Source organism: Protopterus annectens, chromosome 2.part0, assembly GCF_019279795.1.
Source record: "Protopterus annectens isolate FY-2018-M chromosome 2.part0, PAN1.0, whole genome shotgun sequence".
In the NCBI taxonomy this organism is placed as follows: domain Eukaryota; kingdom Metazoa; phylum Chordata; order Ceratodontiformes; family Protopteridae; genus Protopterus; species Protopterus annectens.
In genome coordinates, this window is record NC_056728.1 from 1,365,586,004 (window position 1) to 1,365,605,680 (window position 19,677).

General features: G+C 40.1%; 1 protein-coding gene across 2 annotated transcripts in view; it reads right to left on the minus strand.

Annotated features, from left to right (window-relative positions):
• The window catches only part of PDE5A (phosphodiesterase 5A), a 2,047,822-nt gene that overhangs the window by 47,789 nt on the left and 1,980,356 nt on the right, over positions 1–19,677 (minus strand). For both annotated transcript variants that reach the window (XM_044061541.1, XM_044061540.1), the window contains exons 19-20: positions 17,581–17,655; positions 17,405–17,488 (exon numbers count right to left, since the gene is read on the minus strand). In XM_044061541.1, coding sequence (XP_043917476.1) covers positions 17,405–17,488; positions 17,581–17,655 — 159 coding nt within the window. The remainder of the gene's footprint in view (positions 1–17,404; positions 17,489–17,580; positions 17,656–19,677) is intronic.

Below are 19,677 nucleotides of genomic sequence, written 5' to 3' on the forward strand. Positions count from 1 at the left end.
GTTGAATTCAGCAACGGATCATGCTTTACCTTTGGCAGTTAACTCGACGGATCTATCCACAGCTAATGGTTCACGTTTAGGGGCACGACCTAAAACGCACTTGGTTGGACGACATTTTTTGGATGTACTACCAGTTCCAGTGAAAAAGAAGCAAGGAGCGTGGAAGTGCTCATTGAGCGAGGGTAGAGACCCACGAAAGAAACGGAGGACATTAGAGTGACTATTTCTGGTAATCATGATAGTCGCGATATTGTTTTTAATTTGTCAACACATGCTTTGACTACAGAAGAATTTTATGTTTTAAATAAAGGTCTGTCGTTTGTTCCTAGCAGAGAGAGCAATTATCAGGAAACAGTGATGGACCTTATGCTTTTCTGTAGGGGTGTAGCACTTAAGAATATGTTTGGCAATAATGTGGTTCAAAAGTCTGCACTAAGACAGCCCAGCACTTTTGTTCCCCCACTTACACCTTCTTTGCAATTGTTTGTTAATGCTTGTGAACAAGATTTGTTAGATTATTTTCATAAAGGTTACACTCATAGATATCATAATTTAACTTTAGCTCAAAGACAAGCTCTTCATGATTTGAGTGAAAATAGAGAAATTACTATTAAAATGGCTGACAAAGGAGGTGCCATAGTTGTAATGGATACCATCTTTTATAATAACAAATTGACACAAATACTCTCTGACTCTTGCACATATGTCCCTATGAACCCTTTAATGGTTAAACATCTAATAGAAAAAGTACACCAAACCCTGGAACAACTCTTAAATGACATGGTCATTAATAAGGAACTTTACAATTTCCTTAAGGTGGAAGGTGTGGTCACACCCCTTTTGAAAGGGTTACAAAGATACATAAGTCTTTGACGGACCCCCCTCTACGACCTATAGTGTCAGGTAGAAAATGGCTCACAGAAAATGCTTCCATTTGGTTAGAGATTACACTTAGACCATATGTTGAAAAAATGGATAACATACTCTTAGATACGGGTGGATTTTTGAAGGCACTTGGGGAGATAGATAGGGCCACTCTCAAGTTGTGTTACCTTATGGTTACACTTGATGTGCAGAGTCTTTTTACTGTCATTAACAATGACTATGGCATTTTGGCCAATAGCACACTTTTGAAGGATAATGGAGCTACTGACCATAATATCACCCAGATTACTACAATGCTAAAGTTGGTTTTGGAGAATAATGTGTTTCTGGGCTTGAAACATATGTATAGGCAGGCACAGGGTGTAGCTATGGGCACACCCTGTGCCAATTCCTATGCAAATTTAGTGCTTTCTTACTGGGAGAATGTATATATCCTTAATAATAATGCATGGAAACCCTATATAGAACTATATAAGCGTTTTGTTGATGATGTTTTTATTTTGTGGAAGGGGGACATTACTACATTAGAACTTTTTATTACTTTCTTACATTCCACTACTGAATTTTTTAGGTTCACGAAGGAAACATCCTATACTAAAATAGACTTTTTAGATGTTTCAATAGCACAAACCATACTAGGATTCTCTACAACATTGCACAAGAAGGAATGTTGGAAAAACACACTTTTGACATTTGACAGCATGCATCCGTGATACACTTTTTCCAACATTGTGCATGGACAACTGGCTAGGATATCTAGGATTTGTACGGATGATATTTGCTTTGATGGGGAACTAGATAATTTAAAAGGTTTATTTATTGATAGGGGATACAATGAGTCCTTAGTTAAAGGCATATTAGAGAAAAATAAAGAAAAAAGGAGGTATAAATACAAACCTTGGCTACATCGATCGACAGTAGATTGAGTATGTCCCCAAAAGCAACAGTCAATGATGTTAGATCTAAGGTTATGCTTACATATAGTAGCAACATTAAAGATATTAGTGGGATAATAAAGAAAAATTGGAACATCCTTACTAGTGATGATAGGATTAATACTATTGTTGGTCCCTCCCCAATGTTTGGATTTAGGAAAAACAAGAGTTTAAAAGATATTCTATGTGGGGAACAGGTCACTGATTTTGTCGCCCCCATTTCACAAATAGGCAGTAAGCCATGTGGCTCTTGTAAGGCTTGTCCCTTTATCATTCAGGACACTACCTTTGTTCATCCCACTACTAATAAAATATTTACATTAAAAGCCAGGGCTACTTGCAGAACAAAAGACATAGTATATTTAGCGAATTGTAAGTCTTGCCCATGTTTTTACATGGGCAAGACTAATAATATGTTTAAAATAAGAATATTACAACACTTATCCAGTATTAGGAATAATGACATACATAATGCCCTCTTTAGACATATTAAAGACAATCCCACTCACTGCTTTGGCTTTAGGGCCATAGTTAATGTGAGATTAAACAAGAGGGGAGGGGACATCAAACAATATACTGAATTAGTAGAATCTAGAAAGATCATAGAGTTCACTGCACATAGGAAGCCAGGTTTAAATGATGTAGTTCCTATTAAACCCACCTTAAGAAATAGGCGGGTTTTTTACTAATCCTTGATTGGTTGTGTTTTGTTTTAAATAGAGCTTTGTAACATTTATACATTGTCTGATGAAGGGTCAACACCTGAAAGCGCTAACCTGTTTGATATTTGTGTGATTTTACTATACAATTTTATTAAACCTTTTGGATACATAACAGCACTCTTCCAGAGACTTTTTCTTGATTTTTGTGGATTCTCTTTGTGTTCTCTGGTTGAGATATCAGCATCAAGCATTTGTTTTTGGATAGTACCAAAAAACAAATTGAAAAGTTGGTCCGACTTGCGAAAGGACTTAGTCCTGTCTAGATAGAAACGTAGTTGTCTATGTACGTCCAATGAACGACGACAGTATTCCCCCTTGTTTGAGTACTTTGGGAAAAATACAGGAAGCTCAATGGACTGGTTAATAGAGAAGTTGGAAACCACTTTGGGGGGAAAAGATGAGTTAGTACAAAAGGATACTCTGTCCTTATGGAAGATTAGATACTGGCTCTTGATGCATAAGGCTTGTAACTCAGATATCCATCTAGATGATGTGACCGCCAGCAACAGCAAAGATTTCCATGACAGAAATTTTAGATCACATGTCGCAGCAGGCTCAAAGGGGGGTAGACAGAGAGACTGGAGAACTCAGGAGAGATTCCATGTCTCTACAGGCTGCCGGTCTGCTATGGAAAACTCCCTTGAGAAAGGTCTTGCAAAATCGGGTGGAGATAAGAGGGACTCCATCTGAACCATTGTGGAAATTGGAAATAGCTGCTAAATGGACTCGAATTGTAGAAGCTGATGCCCCATTGTCAAACAACTCAGAAAGATAGTGAAGAATAGTAGCTGTAGGAGTTGAAAAGGGATCTAGCATCTGATTATTCGACCAGATAGCAAATCTTTTCCATTCGTCTCTGTAGAGTTTTCTGGTGGATGATTTATGGGAGGCCAGGATAATATCTCTGACAGATGAGGAGAGGGTTTCCTGCCTGGTGACTAACAGAAGTGGAGAAGCCAAGCTGTCAGCTTGAGAGTGGATAGATTTGGGGGAGTCAGCCCTTGTGGGTGAAATATTAGGTCCTGACGAGTGTCCAGGATCCAAGGAGGTTGTAACAGGTGAGGTCGGAGGAAGGGAAACCACATTTGACGAGGCCAGAAAAGGGCAATGAGGATTACTTTGCATCTCAAATGAATAGCTTTCCTTAGAAATAGGGGTATCAGAGGTATCAGAGGATAAGCATAGGGGAGACCCGTGGGCCAATTATGAGTCAAAGCATCTCTCAGTGACTCCCTATGTGGGGGAAAGAGGGCAAAGTAGCTGCTGCATTTTTTGTTTGAGGGGGAAGCGAAAAGATCACAGCAAGGCTTGCCCCAACGGCTGAATATTTCCGCCATCACATTGGGTTGAGAGACCACTCGTGAGGACGGAGGATGCATCTGCTTAGTCTGTCCACAATCACATTGGAGCTCCCTGGGATATGCGTTGCATTAAAAAGCGGTTGGAAGCTTTTGCCCAATGCCAAATTCTCATTGCCTTGTGACACAGGGGGTAGGATTTGATCCCTCTCTGTTTGTTTATGTACCAGACGATGGACATATTGCACCACTTTTAACTCCAGGACATTGATATGCAAGTTGATCTCTAGGTTGGATCACGTGCCTTGGACTGTCTTTCCCTGGAAGTGGCCCCCCCCACCCTATCAGGGAAGCATCCGTGGTCACCATGGTGTTAGGTTGGGGAGTCTGGAAGGGGCAACACCAAAAATTTTCATCTGTTCTCATCTGCCAGAGGAGATCTTGTTTGCAGGATTTGGTGATGAGGATCTGTGAGTTCAGCGGATGAAGATTGGATATCCACTGGGACAGAAGGAGCCATTGTAGTAGTCTCATATGCAATCTTGCTAGGGGGACAATTGGAATGGCTGCCGCCATAGACCCCAGAGCCTGTAGAACTTCCCTTGCAGGCACCTTCCTTTGACAGAGTATCACTTGTACTTGTAACCTTAATCTCTGAAGTCTGTGAGGAGGAAGACAGACTTGGCTTGTTTGAGTGTTGAATACTGTTATAAATTCCAATTGTTGGGTGGGATGAAGGTTGGATTTTTCCCAGTGAATTGTGATGCCTAGGAACTATGCCAGTGCTAGGGTGTAGTGGAGGGCCCTGACCAGTAGGTGCTTGGTGGGGGGCAGTCATTTAGCTACGGAAACACCTAGAATCCCTGAAGTCTTAGATGAGCTGTCACCACTGCTAGGCATTTCGTGAACACACTGGGGGCCGTTGAGAGACCAAATGTCAGGGCTCTGAATTGGTAATGATTGGCTCTCAGCCAGAAGCTAAGGAGACTCCTGGAGCGTTTGTCCATTTTGATGTGGTAATACTCATCCCGGAGGTCTATCGAGCACATCCACACACCCTCCCAAAGAAATGGGAGAATGGATTGAATTGTGACCATGTGGAATTTGGTTTGAACTACTAATTTGTTTAGTTGACTGAGATCCAATATGGACCTCCAGTCCCTGGTCTTTTTTGGCAACAAAAAGAATCTTGAGTAAAAAACGGAGCCACACTGGTCTGGGGGGACTTGTTGGATGACTCGTTTTAAACACAGCTTTCTTATTTCTGAAGCTGCTTCTTCCCTTTGACTGGGTGGAACATTGGGAAGGGATTTTGGAGGTCTTGGGTAAGAGATTAGAGGGATGAAATAACCTCTGGAAATTATTCTCTGCACCCACTGATCATTGGTAATAGAGCGCCAGGCAGCTTGGTGCAGAGAGAAATGAGCCCCGGCTGCTTCCAGAGGAAAGCAATCACCAGCACTTCAGGAGCGCTGATAAGGTTGTCCGGAGAAAGAATCCCTGGAGTCCTGATTTCGGGGACCCCCTCTGCCCTGAAAGGGGTGTCTTCCATTATTGGAACCCCCCTCTGCCTCTGGGGGAGTCCTCGCCACATGCACTATGGAAAGGGCCTTGAGATTTTTTTGTGCCATATCTTTCCACTCCTCTGGTTCCTGGAGAAAGAGTGGTGAGGCTTGGAAAAATGTAGGCCAATGGCAGACAAGGTTTCTCCATCCTGCTCACACCTGGCTAATGTGTCCGTCACTTTAAAACTGAACAAAGCGGACAGTTCGATAGGGGCATTTAAAAAGAAAGACTTGAAGGTGTCAGTGAAGTCACAAATGGGCACCCGGGCATGGCATCTCATAACTACACTTTGCACCCGCAGCTCTAGCCGCCCCTTCGATTGCATGGGACAGCAACCTCATGGCCGAGTTGGAAATCGACTCTAGGGTAGCAAGCTGGGAAGCAACTTTATCATGTGCCCCATCTGAAACTTGACCCGCGAGGGTCCCAGAGAGTTCAGAGATGAGATCTCTTTGGAGCTTCGTAAAATGCGCCAAGTAATTCAGAGACCTAACAGCAAAGGTCGCTGAAGCAAAAATTCACTTCTCTAATCTGTCCACCACCCAGGATTCTCTGTTGGGCAGGTGGACAGCAGGACTTTCCTCCGCAAGGTCCTTTTTTGTGGCAGCCGCCACCACCATAGCATCTACTGGTAAGCCTCTAGATCAATGGGGCTTTTCCTCTGGAGGGGGAGAGTATCTTGTCTGGTCTCTGGGGAATGGCCTCAGCGGTATCAGGGTTCTTCCACGCCCGCTGCACGATGAGCCTGACTGACTCGAGAGTGGAAGGCCTGCAGGGATATGGATCCCTCTGAGGAAGGGTTGGTGGGCTTCCAGTCACCCCTCTGCCTCAAAATTTCCAGGATGTCTCCAAATGAGACATTGTCAGTGGGTGACCGTGGTGACCCCTCCCCATCATCGTAGCCCATATCCTCAGTGAGGGACTCCTCCAGGGAGTCTATGTGTTTCTTCTTACACGTCCGTTTCTGAGGAATGGCCTGTGATAGCTGCAGCTCAGAAGGAGTGGGGGAAAGGTCTGATGTAGGAGAAGCGCTTCCTGAAGCAAGCACCCTCTCCATCACCCAGAATGCAGGCCCGCCCGAACAGGAATGGGAGCCTGAAACCGAGGAAGACAATCTTGGCACATCCAATTCAGATAGGCTCCTGGTGGACCTTACCGACACTCCTGAGGGGGAGTCAGGTCGGTCCAAAAAGGGGCTAAAGACTTGTCCAGCAAACGGATCCAAAGATGGGGAGTACTGGGTCCGAGGTGTCATAAAAGTCGGCACCGAGGATTCCAGTTTCAAAACAGGCAAAAGGGGGACTATCAATGCCAAAAAAGTAATAGCTGGAATGGAAGTCATTATCGGCTCTGAGGAAGTTGTTGGTACCAATCTCGGAACAGAGACGGGGAACGTCAGTGCAGAGGTAATGGCAGCCAATAAGGCTTGAGCCGAAACCACAGTCAGAACCATAGCAGCAGTCCGTGCCGAGGGTGGCGCCGATGCAGAAGTCATCACAATATCTGTAGAGGCCACTGGAGCAGAGCTTGGAGGTGAGGTTGTCGGAACCGAGGAGGCAATCTTGCGCTCCATGGATGACTTACGGGCCTTGTGCTTATGAGGCTTGCCCTTCTCATTGGCCAGTGAAGAAGGGTCCGAATGAGGATGTTTTTTGTCCATAGATGGAGGTGTTGAGACAGACACAGAAATAGCCTCAGAAAAAAGGAGAAGGAAGCAGGCCTTTCAGAATAAATTTATTCTTTCTTTCTTTCATTCAGCGTCCGCTGACTGAAACTGACACAAATCTGACAGGGAGGTTTCACAGAAAGGTGTGGAACCCCCAGACAATATACACATTCTTCATGCAGGTCGCTATTATGGAGTTTACCATTGTAGGAAGTGCAATGCTTAAACCCCAAAGTCCTTTTCTTTTCCGACATACCAAAAATATTGAGTTTATAATCGAACAAAGGTATTGAGAAAGGAAGGAAAGAGAAGAAAATACCAACAATGTTATTAGAAATACCACAAGGGTAAAGAGGGCGTTTACCAACGATGGTAAGAAAGAAGAGTTTTGAGTGAAAAAACTCACAAAATACTGCAAATTTTGAAAAAAACACGATACTTAGCTGGAGAGCTCGGTAAAACGCTGCTATATGGCTCTGCGGCAAACGAGATCTGAGGTAACTGGGAGAAGGGCATTGTGGGTAGCAGCTTAGCTCGAGAGTTTTTGGTGTACGCGAGCTTGGTTTTAGGCCGACTTGGTTCCGAGGGCTCAGAACCAAACCCATCAATGATGAATAGGAAGAAGATTAACAACTTCAGATTAATCTTTATCATCTGTGCAATACAAACTTCCATGTGCCACAATGCATTATAACTAATTATTTTTTTTAATACCAAGTTAACTAATAAGTCGTCAGCATATCTATTTTATGACCAAAGCCAAACATCACTCAAGCTATGTTTTTGCCATAATAAAGTTACCACTGAGGAAAACCCCTTATTTTTAATTTCAGGTATAAAATCTGTACCATTGCATTTGCTCTTATCCAGACAGTCTAGTTAGTGTCACTATTATGTATCTCCACAACACAAAATAATCCATCTACAGTCTCAACATCTGTACAGTGGGCTACTAACACACACATAGCCTACATACCCACCAGCATTATTTCTAACACACACAGCCTGTATACCCACCAGCATTATGTCTAACACACACACACACACACACACACACACACACACACACACACACACACACACACACACACACACACACCCTGTATACCCACCAGCATTACTTCTAACACACACACACAGCCTGCATACCCACCAGCATTATTTCTAACACACACAGCCTGTGTACCCACCAGCATTATTTCTAACACACATACAGCCTGCATACTCACACCAGCATTATTTCTAACAAACAGCCTGCATACCCACACCAACATTATTTCTTTTTTTTTCAATAATTTTTATTTTTGTTTTGCATTTGCAAAAACCATAACCATTCCATATTTACAAAATGACCATATTTGCATGTTATACATTGTGATTAAAGTAGAAACATGTAGGTCATACAACATACCTAATTACAATATATACAAAGATGCTTTCCCAATTAATGTCATTAGTCTAAAAACAGCACATACAAAAATGATACTTCATCCATAGTTAAGCTGTGTACTCGTGGGAATACTTCCAGTTCATAAGATATGGTGTACCTGGTGCTTTATGCTAATAAGAGGTTATAGGACTGTTCGCAGATTGCTCGGGCTTTCATATTTTTGTTTCTTTTGTCCAATACTATTTTATGTGCTAATAGATGTTTAATAGCAGATTTCTTGAATTTCTTCTGAGAGATACTTACAGGATCTAACCATTTGCGAGCTATATATAGCTTCATTAATAAGAAAATCGTTATAAGTGGGTTAGCTTGTTTTCCTGAGATGTTGGCCTGGAGGATGTGTAAAAGAGTAAATTCTCATGTTAGTGTTAATGCTAGATACCCCATTTTTTGCAGTTGTAACTTAAGGGAATTCCAAAGCTTGAAAACGTATTTACAACTCCAGAATATATGTATTAGGTCTGCAATCTGGTCTTTACAGTGTGGACAGTATGGGGACTTAGTTGCATTGAATTTGTGAAGAATTGCTGGGGTCACACCAACATTATTTCTAACACACAGCCTGCATACCCACACCAGCATTATTTCTAACACACAACCTGCATACCCACCAGCATTATTTCTAACAAAGACACACACACACACACACACACACACACACACACACACACACACACACACACACACACACACACACACAGAGCCTGCATACCCACCAGCATTATTTCTAACACACATTTACCTCTGCATAGTAAACAGCTGCAGCTCCCTCAGTCCACAACAAAATAAATGAAAATCCTCCAAGTTGCACCACCTCGAGGCTCTAGCAAAAATAAAACTCAGCCTTTGGGAACAGATGCATGCACTCAGTCCCCAGCTGACAATCTCCCTGAAGGTCTGCAGACTGCCGTTCGGCACTGTCCCATCCTTCCACACACCAGATTTTACAAATCTATCCTGGCTTCTCTTCCAACGACCCATGGCATGAACAGCAAGATGTTCTTCGTGCTTCACTGTCGCAGTCATCACATTTGGGTTATCTGCCTGCAGATAGTCCATAGCTGGCTTGAATACCAGAGTCTTGGATTCCTGCGTCGGATGCTGTCTCTTCTTCCATGACGTTAGGTCGTCAGGGGTATAAAACTTGCAGCTGATGCCATGACATCAGTCTTTCTTGCCGTGCGGTGTCAGAAGCAGAAGCAGTTCGCAAATGCTGGTCGGCTGACTCCTGAAAGTTTCATTTTTGAGTTTCAGAACCGAAGTCTTCAAAAAAGCTAAGTACCCCGTTGGGGATCCTTTTCTCCTGCTCTAACCGATGTCAGTAAAAGTTAACAATTGTCTTACCTGTGGAAAGCAAATGCCTCATAAAGATTTTCATTCGTGCTGCATTCCTTGCCTTGGCCCAGACCACGACGTCCCCCGCTGTTGGTTTTGTGACTTGTTCAACCCCCAAACTATTCGTCGTCGGGCTATCTTTGCAGCAAATTATTTTGTTACTCGGTATCTGTACTCCGAAATGGCTTTGTTAAGCCAACCAACTACCGATCTTCTGAAAAAACATAAGGATAAAGACAGAGACAGACCGCATAGGTCCAAAACTACCGATGACGCTTCCGTTAAGCTAGTCGCCGGTCCGCCGGTACTCAGGTGCTTTTGCAGCCCCTGATACCCGCTACTTCAAAATCGCACGCCTCTACTGACACCCATTCAGAGTCCGGTATGCCGCGAGATGCTTCTTTGGCTATGGAACCTGCGGATGTCTCTACCTTGGATGGAACCTGAGCCGCTGTGCAGGCACCAGCTTCTGAGGGTGTATTCAGGCCTACAAACTTGCATGTTAAACAGAGACCATCTTCTTCATCTAGGCCTAAAACTCGCACCACGCCTAGAAAACCGATGTCCAAACCGCATGCTCAGGCCCATATGCCTGCAAGGCATAAATACAAGGCATAAATCAACTCTCTGCAGTCTGTAGGAAACAAAGTGTAGAGATAGGGCTTTAAGGCTATCTGCACTGGACATTGTGTTTATGTTCTGTATGCTTTTTGTGAGAAGCCTCTGTGGATATTCCAGTTGTTGCATGTACCTGGTCAGGTGCATACCAAAGGCAGCATTATACCCAATGATGGGTCTGATGATGGCTGAGTACAGTGGCACTATGACTTCCCTAGAAAAAGGTGATAATTAAACCCTGCACCTTGTGCCTGTAAGATAAGCACCTTAACCATTGTGCCATCTCATGGCATTTCCCTATTATTCTCTCTGAGTTCTTCAGAAAGACAGATCATCTTTTCTTTTGTTCAGCCCTTGCCTACCTTTCAGCCTTAGTGTCAAAAAGCTTTCCTGTAAGTATGTTTCCTCTTGACTCTTGGTAAACTCTGCTCCTGTTTCTCTTTTTCTTCTTGATCTTACACCTTTGTTTTCTAGCAGATTTTACAGTTATAATTTGATTAAATCATAACCTTTTTCTGCATCATTTTTTATCTTCAGACATCAAAAAAATTTAAAATTCTACTTTAAATACTGAAATAAAAATATTTATTCTGGTATAAATCCAATATTCACTTTCTCTCTCTTCCTTAAATTCTCTTATTTTTCCTTCACTACCTTGCATTATAAAAAATAAACTGTGCATAACATATCCATGATGCCACTCATCAATATCTCCTCTGTTAGGATTCTGTGACCTGGATAATACACTGGGCCTCCATTTTCCAGTACAATATTGTGGAACTTCCATTACCAAAAATTACTAAATTACCAAAAAATTACAAAAATTGCAAAATCACCATTACCAAAAATATGATTCATGCCACTATGTAAGCATCATATTTCATAAGTTATTTTATCACCCTTCATCACAAACATCATGCATGTTCTCTTAATCACCTCCTTTACAGGTTTTCCAACCATGTAAATTTTCATTTTATATCTGTGTTATCAATGTTAAAATCAACTACCCCATAACAGTTTTTTTCCACATAAAAAGAATAAGATTCTGTTTCCTTTTATAATTCCACGTTCTTCCCCTCTCTTTCTTAATGTCTGCAGAGTACTACCCAAAGGTGCATTCCCTCTTTGTGTCTCCTATCTCTTCTTTCTCTTGTTACTCTTGCCTTTATAATGTTCAGACACATCTTCCTTTCATTATAAAAGAACACTTTTATTTAAAAGTTTCATAAATCACTGTTTTCAATTCGACTCCATTTTCAAACATATACCATCCTCTTTGGTAACATTTGAATGTCTTCTAAGACCCTTATCAGTAACTGAGATCATTCTATTCACTTCTGGCAAAACCACTTATTTATTTATTTCCTAGTTTTGGTTATCACTCTGTTTCCTTCCTCCATATTTCATATCTACTAAAAGGCATCACTTTCATTCGACTTTTGTCTGATTTCCTTTATCCTTTACTCCTTTTCTTTTTTTTATTCTTTACTACTGTCCAAAACATTATTTATGTTTCTTAGCTTACACATTTCATTCTTTTGTTTTCCCACTCTGATTTCCTTCTTCTTGTCTCATCTCTCCTTTTTCATTGTCTCTGCACCTTTTTTAATGTATTTCCTTTAATATTTTAGCACTAGATTCTTTTTCTACACTTATATCATTCTCCCATACTACTTCTCCTTCCTCTTTTTTGTTTCATCTCTAAAGGACATGCAGTGATTCATATGTTCCTGTTTAAGAAGAAGAGTTTTGTCAAATTTTGATATGGGCTACCTGTTTTAAATCAAATATACAAGCTTTGCTTATAAATGCATTCCTACACCAAGTAAACACAAAGCCTTCTTCAGTATACAAATCATAAACATGTTCACTACAGTTTTCCTTAACATGATCATTTTCCCCACAGCCCCAATATTTTACACCATCACATCCCACCCAAGGAAGGAAACAGAGAGGGTGTTCTACAAGAACCAGAGTCCCACCATCTCAAATATCTTGTAGCTCAGGTAAGCTGCTCCTTGCACTTAAACTCCAATATGAGTTCAGGCAAGTAGCTGATGCAGTTTAACCCAACACATTTTTTTAGTTCAAGTGAGGTATATGCAGTAGCCTTGGTGAGGGAGTGAGATGGTGGGAGTAAAGATCAGGGCATTGGTGGTGAAGGGAGTTTTAGGTTTAGGGAGCAAGAAGAGAGTTTTAGGGTTATGGAACATGAAAAGGTTCTTAGGGTTAGAGAGCAGGTTGGAGTTTTAGGTTTAGGGAGTTTTACATTTAGTTAGTGAGAAGAAGTCTTAAGGTTAGGGTCAGGGTTCTAGTAGGGCTATGGGAGCTAAGTAGTTATGGGAGATCAAGTTAGTGGGAGTTTAAGCACTTGCCTATTCAAGCAAGTGTACTGAAAGCATAAAGCTAGCAAGCACTTGTAGTAGACCCAACCAAACAAACACCATACATATTTAGAATTGCTAATTTATATTATGCAAGAAAAGATGCTAGAATTTAAATTAAAATTTGGTTGTTCACTACTTATTTTATCAGTTCATATACTATGTTAAATGGCTTTTTGGCCCTGTCATTTCAGATTTATTTATTAATTTTAGGTAATACAAAGATATGCCCCATATCCAAAACAAGCTCCATGCTTCATCAAGGTTTGCGTTCACAAAACATCAGGACAAAACATGCTAGTCAAAGTTTCAACTTGCCTTTGCCTCCATCCACACACACATATACACAAAGACACACACACTTCTCTTATTTATACCAAATGCATAGTCACACAACTGCAGAGAAAAGAGAAAACCCACACAAACTGAATCAGTGCTGACATGAAACTAAAACTGCATTGAAAATGATTTCTGCTAGGGAACAATGACTGGGGAATTCATCATCTGAGAACAGAACTTGAAAGTTTGCAAACTCATCCACTTCATTCTTGACTAGGAGTAGGGAAGTCTCCAAAACATGAACATTCTTAGGTGAGTGAGGGATATATTCTGGAAGATAATGTTCATTTCAGAAAATACTATCTGTACCCCAACACCCATCTCTGACATATGATGAATCACTCTTTGTACATCGTTGTTCCCTGGCACTCATCATGACTTGCAGTTTTTCAGCATCAGAATCAACATTTTACTTTATAGTGACTTCAGTCACTTTTTAACCAGACTTGAAGATAAATACTGTTCACTATCTCATCTACCTTGCCCATCTCCCAGACTCCTCCTTCCTATAGCCATTCTGTCTTACCTATTAGGAGTAACCTAATCCAGAAAGAAGACTGCAGTTTTAAATAAAATTCTAATAAAACTTGCAGTAAAAAATGACATCAGTATTAAATAACATTCTTTGTAATAGGAACACAATAAAATATAAATATTAGTGTTTTCCTTAAAATTCTATTACAGTTTCCTTGACATTCTTATATAGTGAGTGATCATTTTTCCTCAAGTCATATTTCACATTCTGCATTTTTTTCTCTCTCTTTCATTAATATTAATGTTTTGGAGAACAGATAAATAGCCTGTGTTCCAGATGTACCAGTTAACTATTATTGAATTAATTATCCACATCTTCATCTCCTTCCAAATATCTGAAACATTTTCTAATGTAACACGTTGTATAAGAAAGGGAGCTTCCATTCTAATGTGTAGTCACAAACACTGCACACAAGCAGAAAGTGCTTAGTTTCACTCCTCACACTCAACCTATCTTTCATACTTCATACATCATGTTAGGTTTCACACTGACCCCATCATGCTCAAATATTTAGGTTATAACCTATATAACAGTAACACTTTTTTTTTTTTTTTTGCAAAAGTGTATATCTGAGTGGTCCAACAGGAACACATAATTACATTAGTATCCCCATTGCACTTAACAATAACTGAGAGACCTTTACTTTATAGCATGCAAAGAAAATCATGCACTATTTAAATAGTAGTATTAAGAAAAAAATTGTTTTACTTATAGTTAACTTTCTCCATCCTCTTCCCCTCCCTTGCGTATTTTTCCAAACATTAATAACATGAAGTAGGGCATGTGGTTAGAACAAGTGTAACAAACTCCAAAAAAGTCCAATATTTTCAGATTTTCTTGTTCAGTCCTGATTCACAAATATAATTATTGCTTTGTAATGCCACATTTGTCAATTTCCAAATTACTGGTTTTATTCCTGTTCATCTCCATCTCCCAAATCCTATCGTTCTGTATCATTTCCAACATACTCTCGATTCTTCTAGTAGACTCTTGATTTTTTTCCTTCTCTCAAGCATTTACCATTGAAACACAGGAAAAGGTTTCACTGGCATAGTCTCTCTGTGATCTTCTTTACCAAAAGAATAATAAGAAGAATATCCTTCTGTTTCGCAGCTCACTTTTTGATAGACAAACTTTTGTATTTCTTCCTTAGCATGTACTTCATCAAAAAATTATTTTGTCTCTCCAGAGAAAAATATTTTAAAGATAGCTGGGTACAGCAGTTTGAATTTCACACTTGCTTCTAGACATGCCCTGAATAATGGAATACATTCACTCATCTTCTGCCTGGTGTACAATGAGTACTCATTCTCCACAAACACTGTGCTGTCTCCCATTTTTAGTACTTTGTCCTTCTTCCAAGTTTTGTCAGATTTACTTTCTTCTGCTGGTAAGATTGTGTCTATATTATTTTGTTGAAAACTAATTATAATGAACATCTGTTCATCAAACACAAAACATTGAACAGCATTTCACTGAATGTTCACATCAGCAAACATTTTTTATAGGGAAGGGAATTACTTGTCCACCACAGCGACTGTCACACACACTGCATTATTTCAATCACACCAAGTTGGGGGGCTATGCCCACCACCCCCCACAATCACACCCTGTACTTATATATACCAACTCAGAGATCACATTACAGTGGGGAAAAGGAAAAATTTCTAATGATGGCCAACTAACTCCCTTCCCTATGAAGTATGTTCACTGATGTGAATGTTCGATGAACAGCTGTTTGATGCTTTGTGTTTGATGAACGGACATTCACTGTAATTAGTTTTCGACAAAATAATATAGACCTGGTAAGATTTATTTTTTTACTATTAATGGTCTAGGTTGCTTTCTCATAGGCAGTTTTGGAGCATACTCATGGTGTGCCCTTTCAATTAACAGTTCCTGTTGTGGAATACCACTCCAGTTGCTTGTTTGTGTTTTCATAAAATTAATGTTCCTTCCAGATTCTCTGGTATGCAGAAAATCTCATGTTTTCCCTACGTGCTCTGTCCTCTAATTCTATTATTTTTTGAAACATCTCTTTTTGTGCAGTCTCATATTCAGCCAGTATTTTCTTCATTTTGATCTTTGAGTTTTGCAGATTTATCACCTTATCTGAATATCTTTTTAAAACTTCTTCCATTTTTTCCAACCCTTTATTATTTGATATACTCCATCCGTGTTTTGTTTGTTTTAATCAGATCTGTGTGCAGTTGCCTTAAACTTTCTTAGAGGTTACTGGAAGTTATGTATGGAGCTTGCACTGCTTTTTTCTGAATAGCTGCAGTACTTCTCACAGTGTGTTTCTTTGTCAACTTTTGTAGCCGATTTTCCTTCAGGTCCTCTGTATTTCTTTTTTCCTGGCATCCAGGCAGTGCACTTACTAGCCAGTTACTGAAATTTACCCAGAAATTTAGGTGCACTGGCTTTCTTTGCTAAGTTTCTGTTTTCACACTGGGAGAGCTAGAATTAAGCTGTTACTCAATGTGCAGCCATCTTGGAAGTCCCGGACATTTGTGTTTTGACATCATGAATGGTAGCTTCTGCAATGTGTTCCATGCTCTACCATGCTGATGCATTTTTAGTCTCTAATAACACTATACTTTGCCTGAGTGACATGGTGCAGTATAATGCTAGTCCGTAGAACATATCATTTACCTGTGATCAGGACACATCTGTCTCCTCTCACATCCCTATATCCATTGCAGATGTGTGAAGTTCTCATGGCTACATAGTTATGCTTTGAAGCATGATCCCTGTGGCACTCTTGGTCAAATCTGCTGCATGACTATAACAGTCCTGTACCATGGCTCCCTATTTTAGTTACCCTTTACCACTATTTGTGTCATCACACATATTAAACACACATCCTTCATGAAAATGTAAATCACAAATATGCTCGTCTGTGTATAGGCATTCTCTTTCACAGCTGCTCTTCACATGGAAAAATATTATTTTGCATACAGTGTTTCCCAAATACATAATTATGTGCTTTCATTACTGCACACATTTCTAATATGATTTTGGATATGTTTTTACATATGTTAGGGAAGGCATAGTATTTGGTCAGTTATTCTTTAATTGGGATGAAATGCCTAGCTCTTTTACTATAGTTTGCATTTCCTACAATGGGATGCAGATTTCATTTTCTATTCCCAAGTATGCTTGACTGTGGTATTGCTGTTAGCTTCTATTCAATGTGCAGATATGCTGCTTTGCATCACCAAGATTCTGAGCCTGTCCACATTTATTTTTCCACACTGTATGAATGACTGTGAGAAAATAATGGTACCCTATACATTTTGAAAGGTGATTTTCTAAAAACAGAATTAATATTGATTAAAAATAAGTGCATCACTGGAATAAACCACAAAAGTCATCTTACTGGTGACACAATTTCCAGAAGCAATTAAAAAAAATTAGAATCAAAGGGCATGCTCGTGGACAGAAAGTGTTTAAAATATTGTTAAAATGCAGATGTTAACTATTATCTGAACAGATTAGATGAGTACTTTGGAGAGAGAATGTCTGACTGCCTTAATTCAAGTAGTCAATTCCTTCTGCTGATTCTACTCTTTGTACCTGGTTGCTGCCCAATGACTGTGTGAAATACTGTCTGGAAGTGGACAGCTTTTTTATACAGGTACTGACTCTAAGTACTGATGTCCACATACCTCATACAGTTGCACACAGATGCCATCTATAAACCCGACTTGTAAGCTGGGAATTTTATCTCTCTTCTCTCTGTTCATAAGATCCTATGACAGAAAATCAAAATGATCATTATGCTTGTTGTGAATGAATGTAAAATTGAGACAACATAAGCAAATAAATACTGTGAAGCACTCACTGTTGGCTCAATGTTGAGTTCTCTCCTTTCCTTGTCACCTTGTTCAAAGAATTCAGCAGCTACAAGTTCAGCGGTCTGTGAAAACAAAGGAAATGCAGATGCCAAGATTAAATTGGGTATTTTATTTATTTATTCATTCATCATTTGTTAACCAGGCTAGTCCAACTGAGCGAGAGGGTGGAGACCCGAGGAGAAAAGCTCCAAAAAAAAAAGGTACAATATGAAACAGATTATAACAAGAACAATTATTGACTAAGATAGCAATTGCATTTGAAGTCCGCAACAAGTTAAAAAATAGAGGGTCAAAACAGAGCAAAGATAGAAATTAGTTAAGTAGCAACTGGAGAATACAAATGATTGTTGAGAGCAAAACCAAATTCTAAACAAGCGAGGGTAACAAAGCATTACAGATATCAGCTTTATAGACCATTTTAACTAAAAGTGATGTAGCATGAGGTCCAGACTATTTACAATTAATTTAGTTAGGAAGAGAAAATACAGATGCAGAGCAAAAGTGTTAGGTCCTTTGCAGGTGAAGCAGAAAGTCTAGAGAGATTTGAGTTGACATATTAAGGCAGGTAGAGACAGGGTGGGGGTAAGGGGCTTTATGTAGGGTCTTGGCTGGGACAGGATCATGAGTTAGGTAGCATTAGCTCATTTTTGAAGGTAATAGTGTGTTTAATGCTTCTTATATTAGTGGGGAGTTTGTTCCAAACTTGGGACACTGTGTATTTGTATAAAGGTTTGCCTATGTTTTTGTTAGGTTTGTAAATATCCGGAAGATTTTGATTAGAGCTACCGAGTGAGCGAGTAGGGCTATATAAGGATACTAGTAAGGAAAGGGAAGGGCAGGCCGTAGGTTTATTAAGAATGGAGTGTGATTTGTAACTGGGACAGATAGAGATGTTGTAAGCATTCAAGCCATTGAAGTTGTTTTAGAGTGATGCAGTGATGGGTTTTGTAGGGATGATTGCTGGCAAATCTAGCTATTTTGTTATATGTTTGTTCAAGCTTGGTGATTAAGGACGTTTGTAGATGTGTAAGTACTGGTGAGGCATAGAGAAGGCATGGAAGGAGGAAAGCCTGTGCCAGAGAAAGTCTGGAGTTAGGAATTTGTTGTTCCTATAGAGTAGTCCAAGTTTTTGATGTGTCTTTTTAATACACTGTTGCATGTGGGGGTCAAATTTTAGTTGGTCATCTATTATGGTTCCAAGTAGCTTAGTGTGAGATTCTACTTTAATAGTGGTATTGTCAACTGATGGGATAGTGAATGTGGTTTTGTGCTAGGAGAGTCATTTTGGTAGGAAGAGGAGAAGGAAGGTTTTTTTTCTGGATTTAGGATGAGTTGGTTTTCAGTTAGCCATCTTTCAGTGATATGGAATGTGTTCTGAATAAGAGAATGAAAGTGAGTGATGTCAGAGAAGGAAATAAGTGCAGAGTTATCAGCGTATTCTATACGAGAAAAACTGGAGCAGGATGAGTGGAGGTTATTGGCAGAGATATTGAAAAGAAGGGGCCTAAGAACAGAGCCTTGGGGTACGCCTGTCTGGATAGGTAAAAAAGGGGAGTAAGAATTTTGCCATCTGATAGACTGTAACCTGTTGATAAGGTAGCTGGAGAACCAGTGAACAGTGGAAGTGGAGAGACTGAGATCATATAGTTTTGTTGGTAGCTTAGAGTGAGATACAGTACAGAAGGCTTTTGAGAGGTCAAGGAAAAGGCAGGATAAAGCTGTTTTTTGTCTCTAGCATCTGCGACAATATGAGTGAAAGAAGGGCACTGGCAGTACTGTGGTGTGGATGGAATCCATGTTGGGTGGAGGTCAGAAGGTTTTCCTGGATAAAATATTTGAAAAGCTGAGTATGTATGCATTTTTTGAGGATTTTATGGGAGAAGAGAATAGCTATAGGTCTGAAGTTGTAAGGATCAGTGGAGTTTCCTCCTTTATGGAGGGGTATGGTATACAATGACTTCCAGATGTCTGGGACGGTAGATCCTTGGATTGATCTGTTAAGTGGTCTAGAGATGGGGTAGGCTATGGAGTCTGTGGTGAGCTTAAGAAAGAAGGGAGGTAGGTCATCAGTAGATGGTAAATAT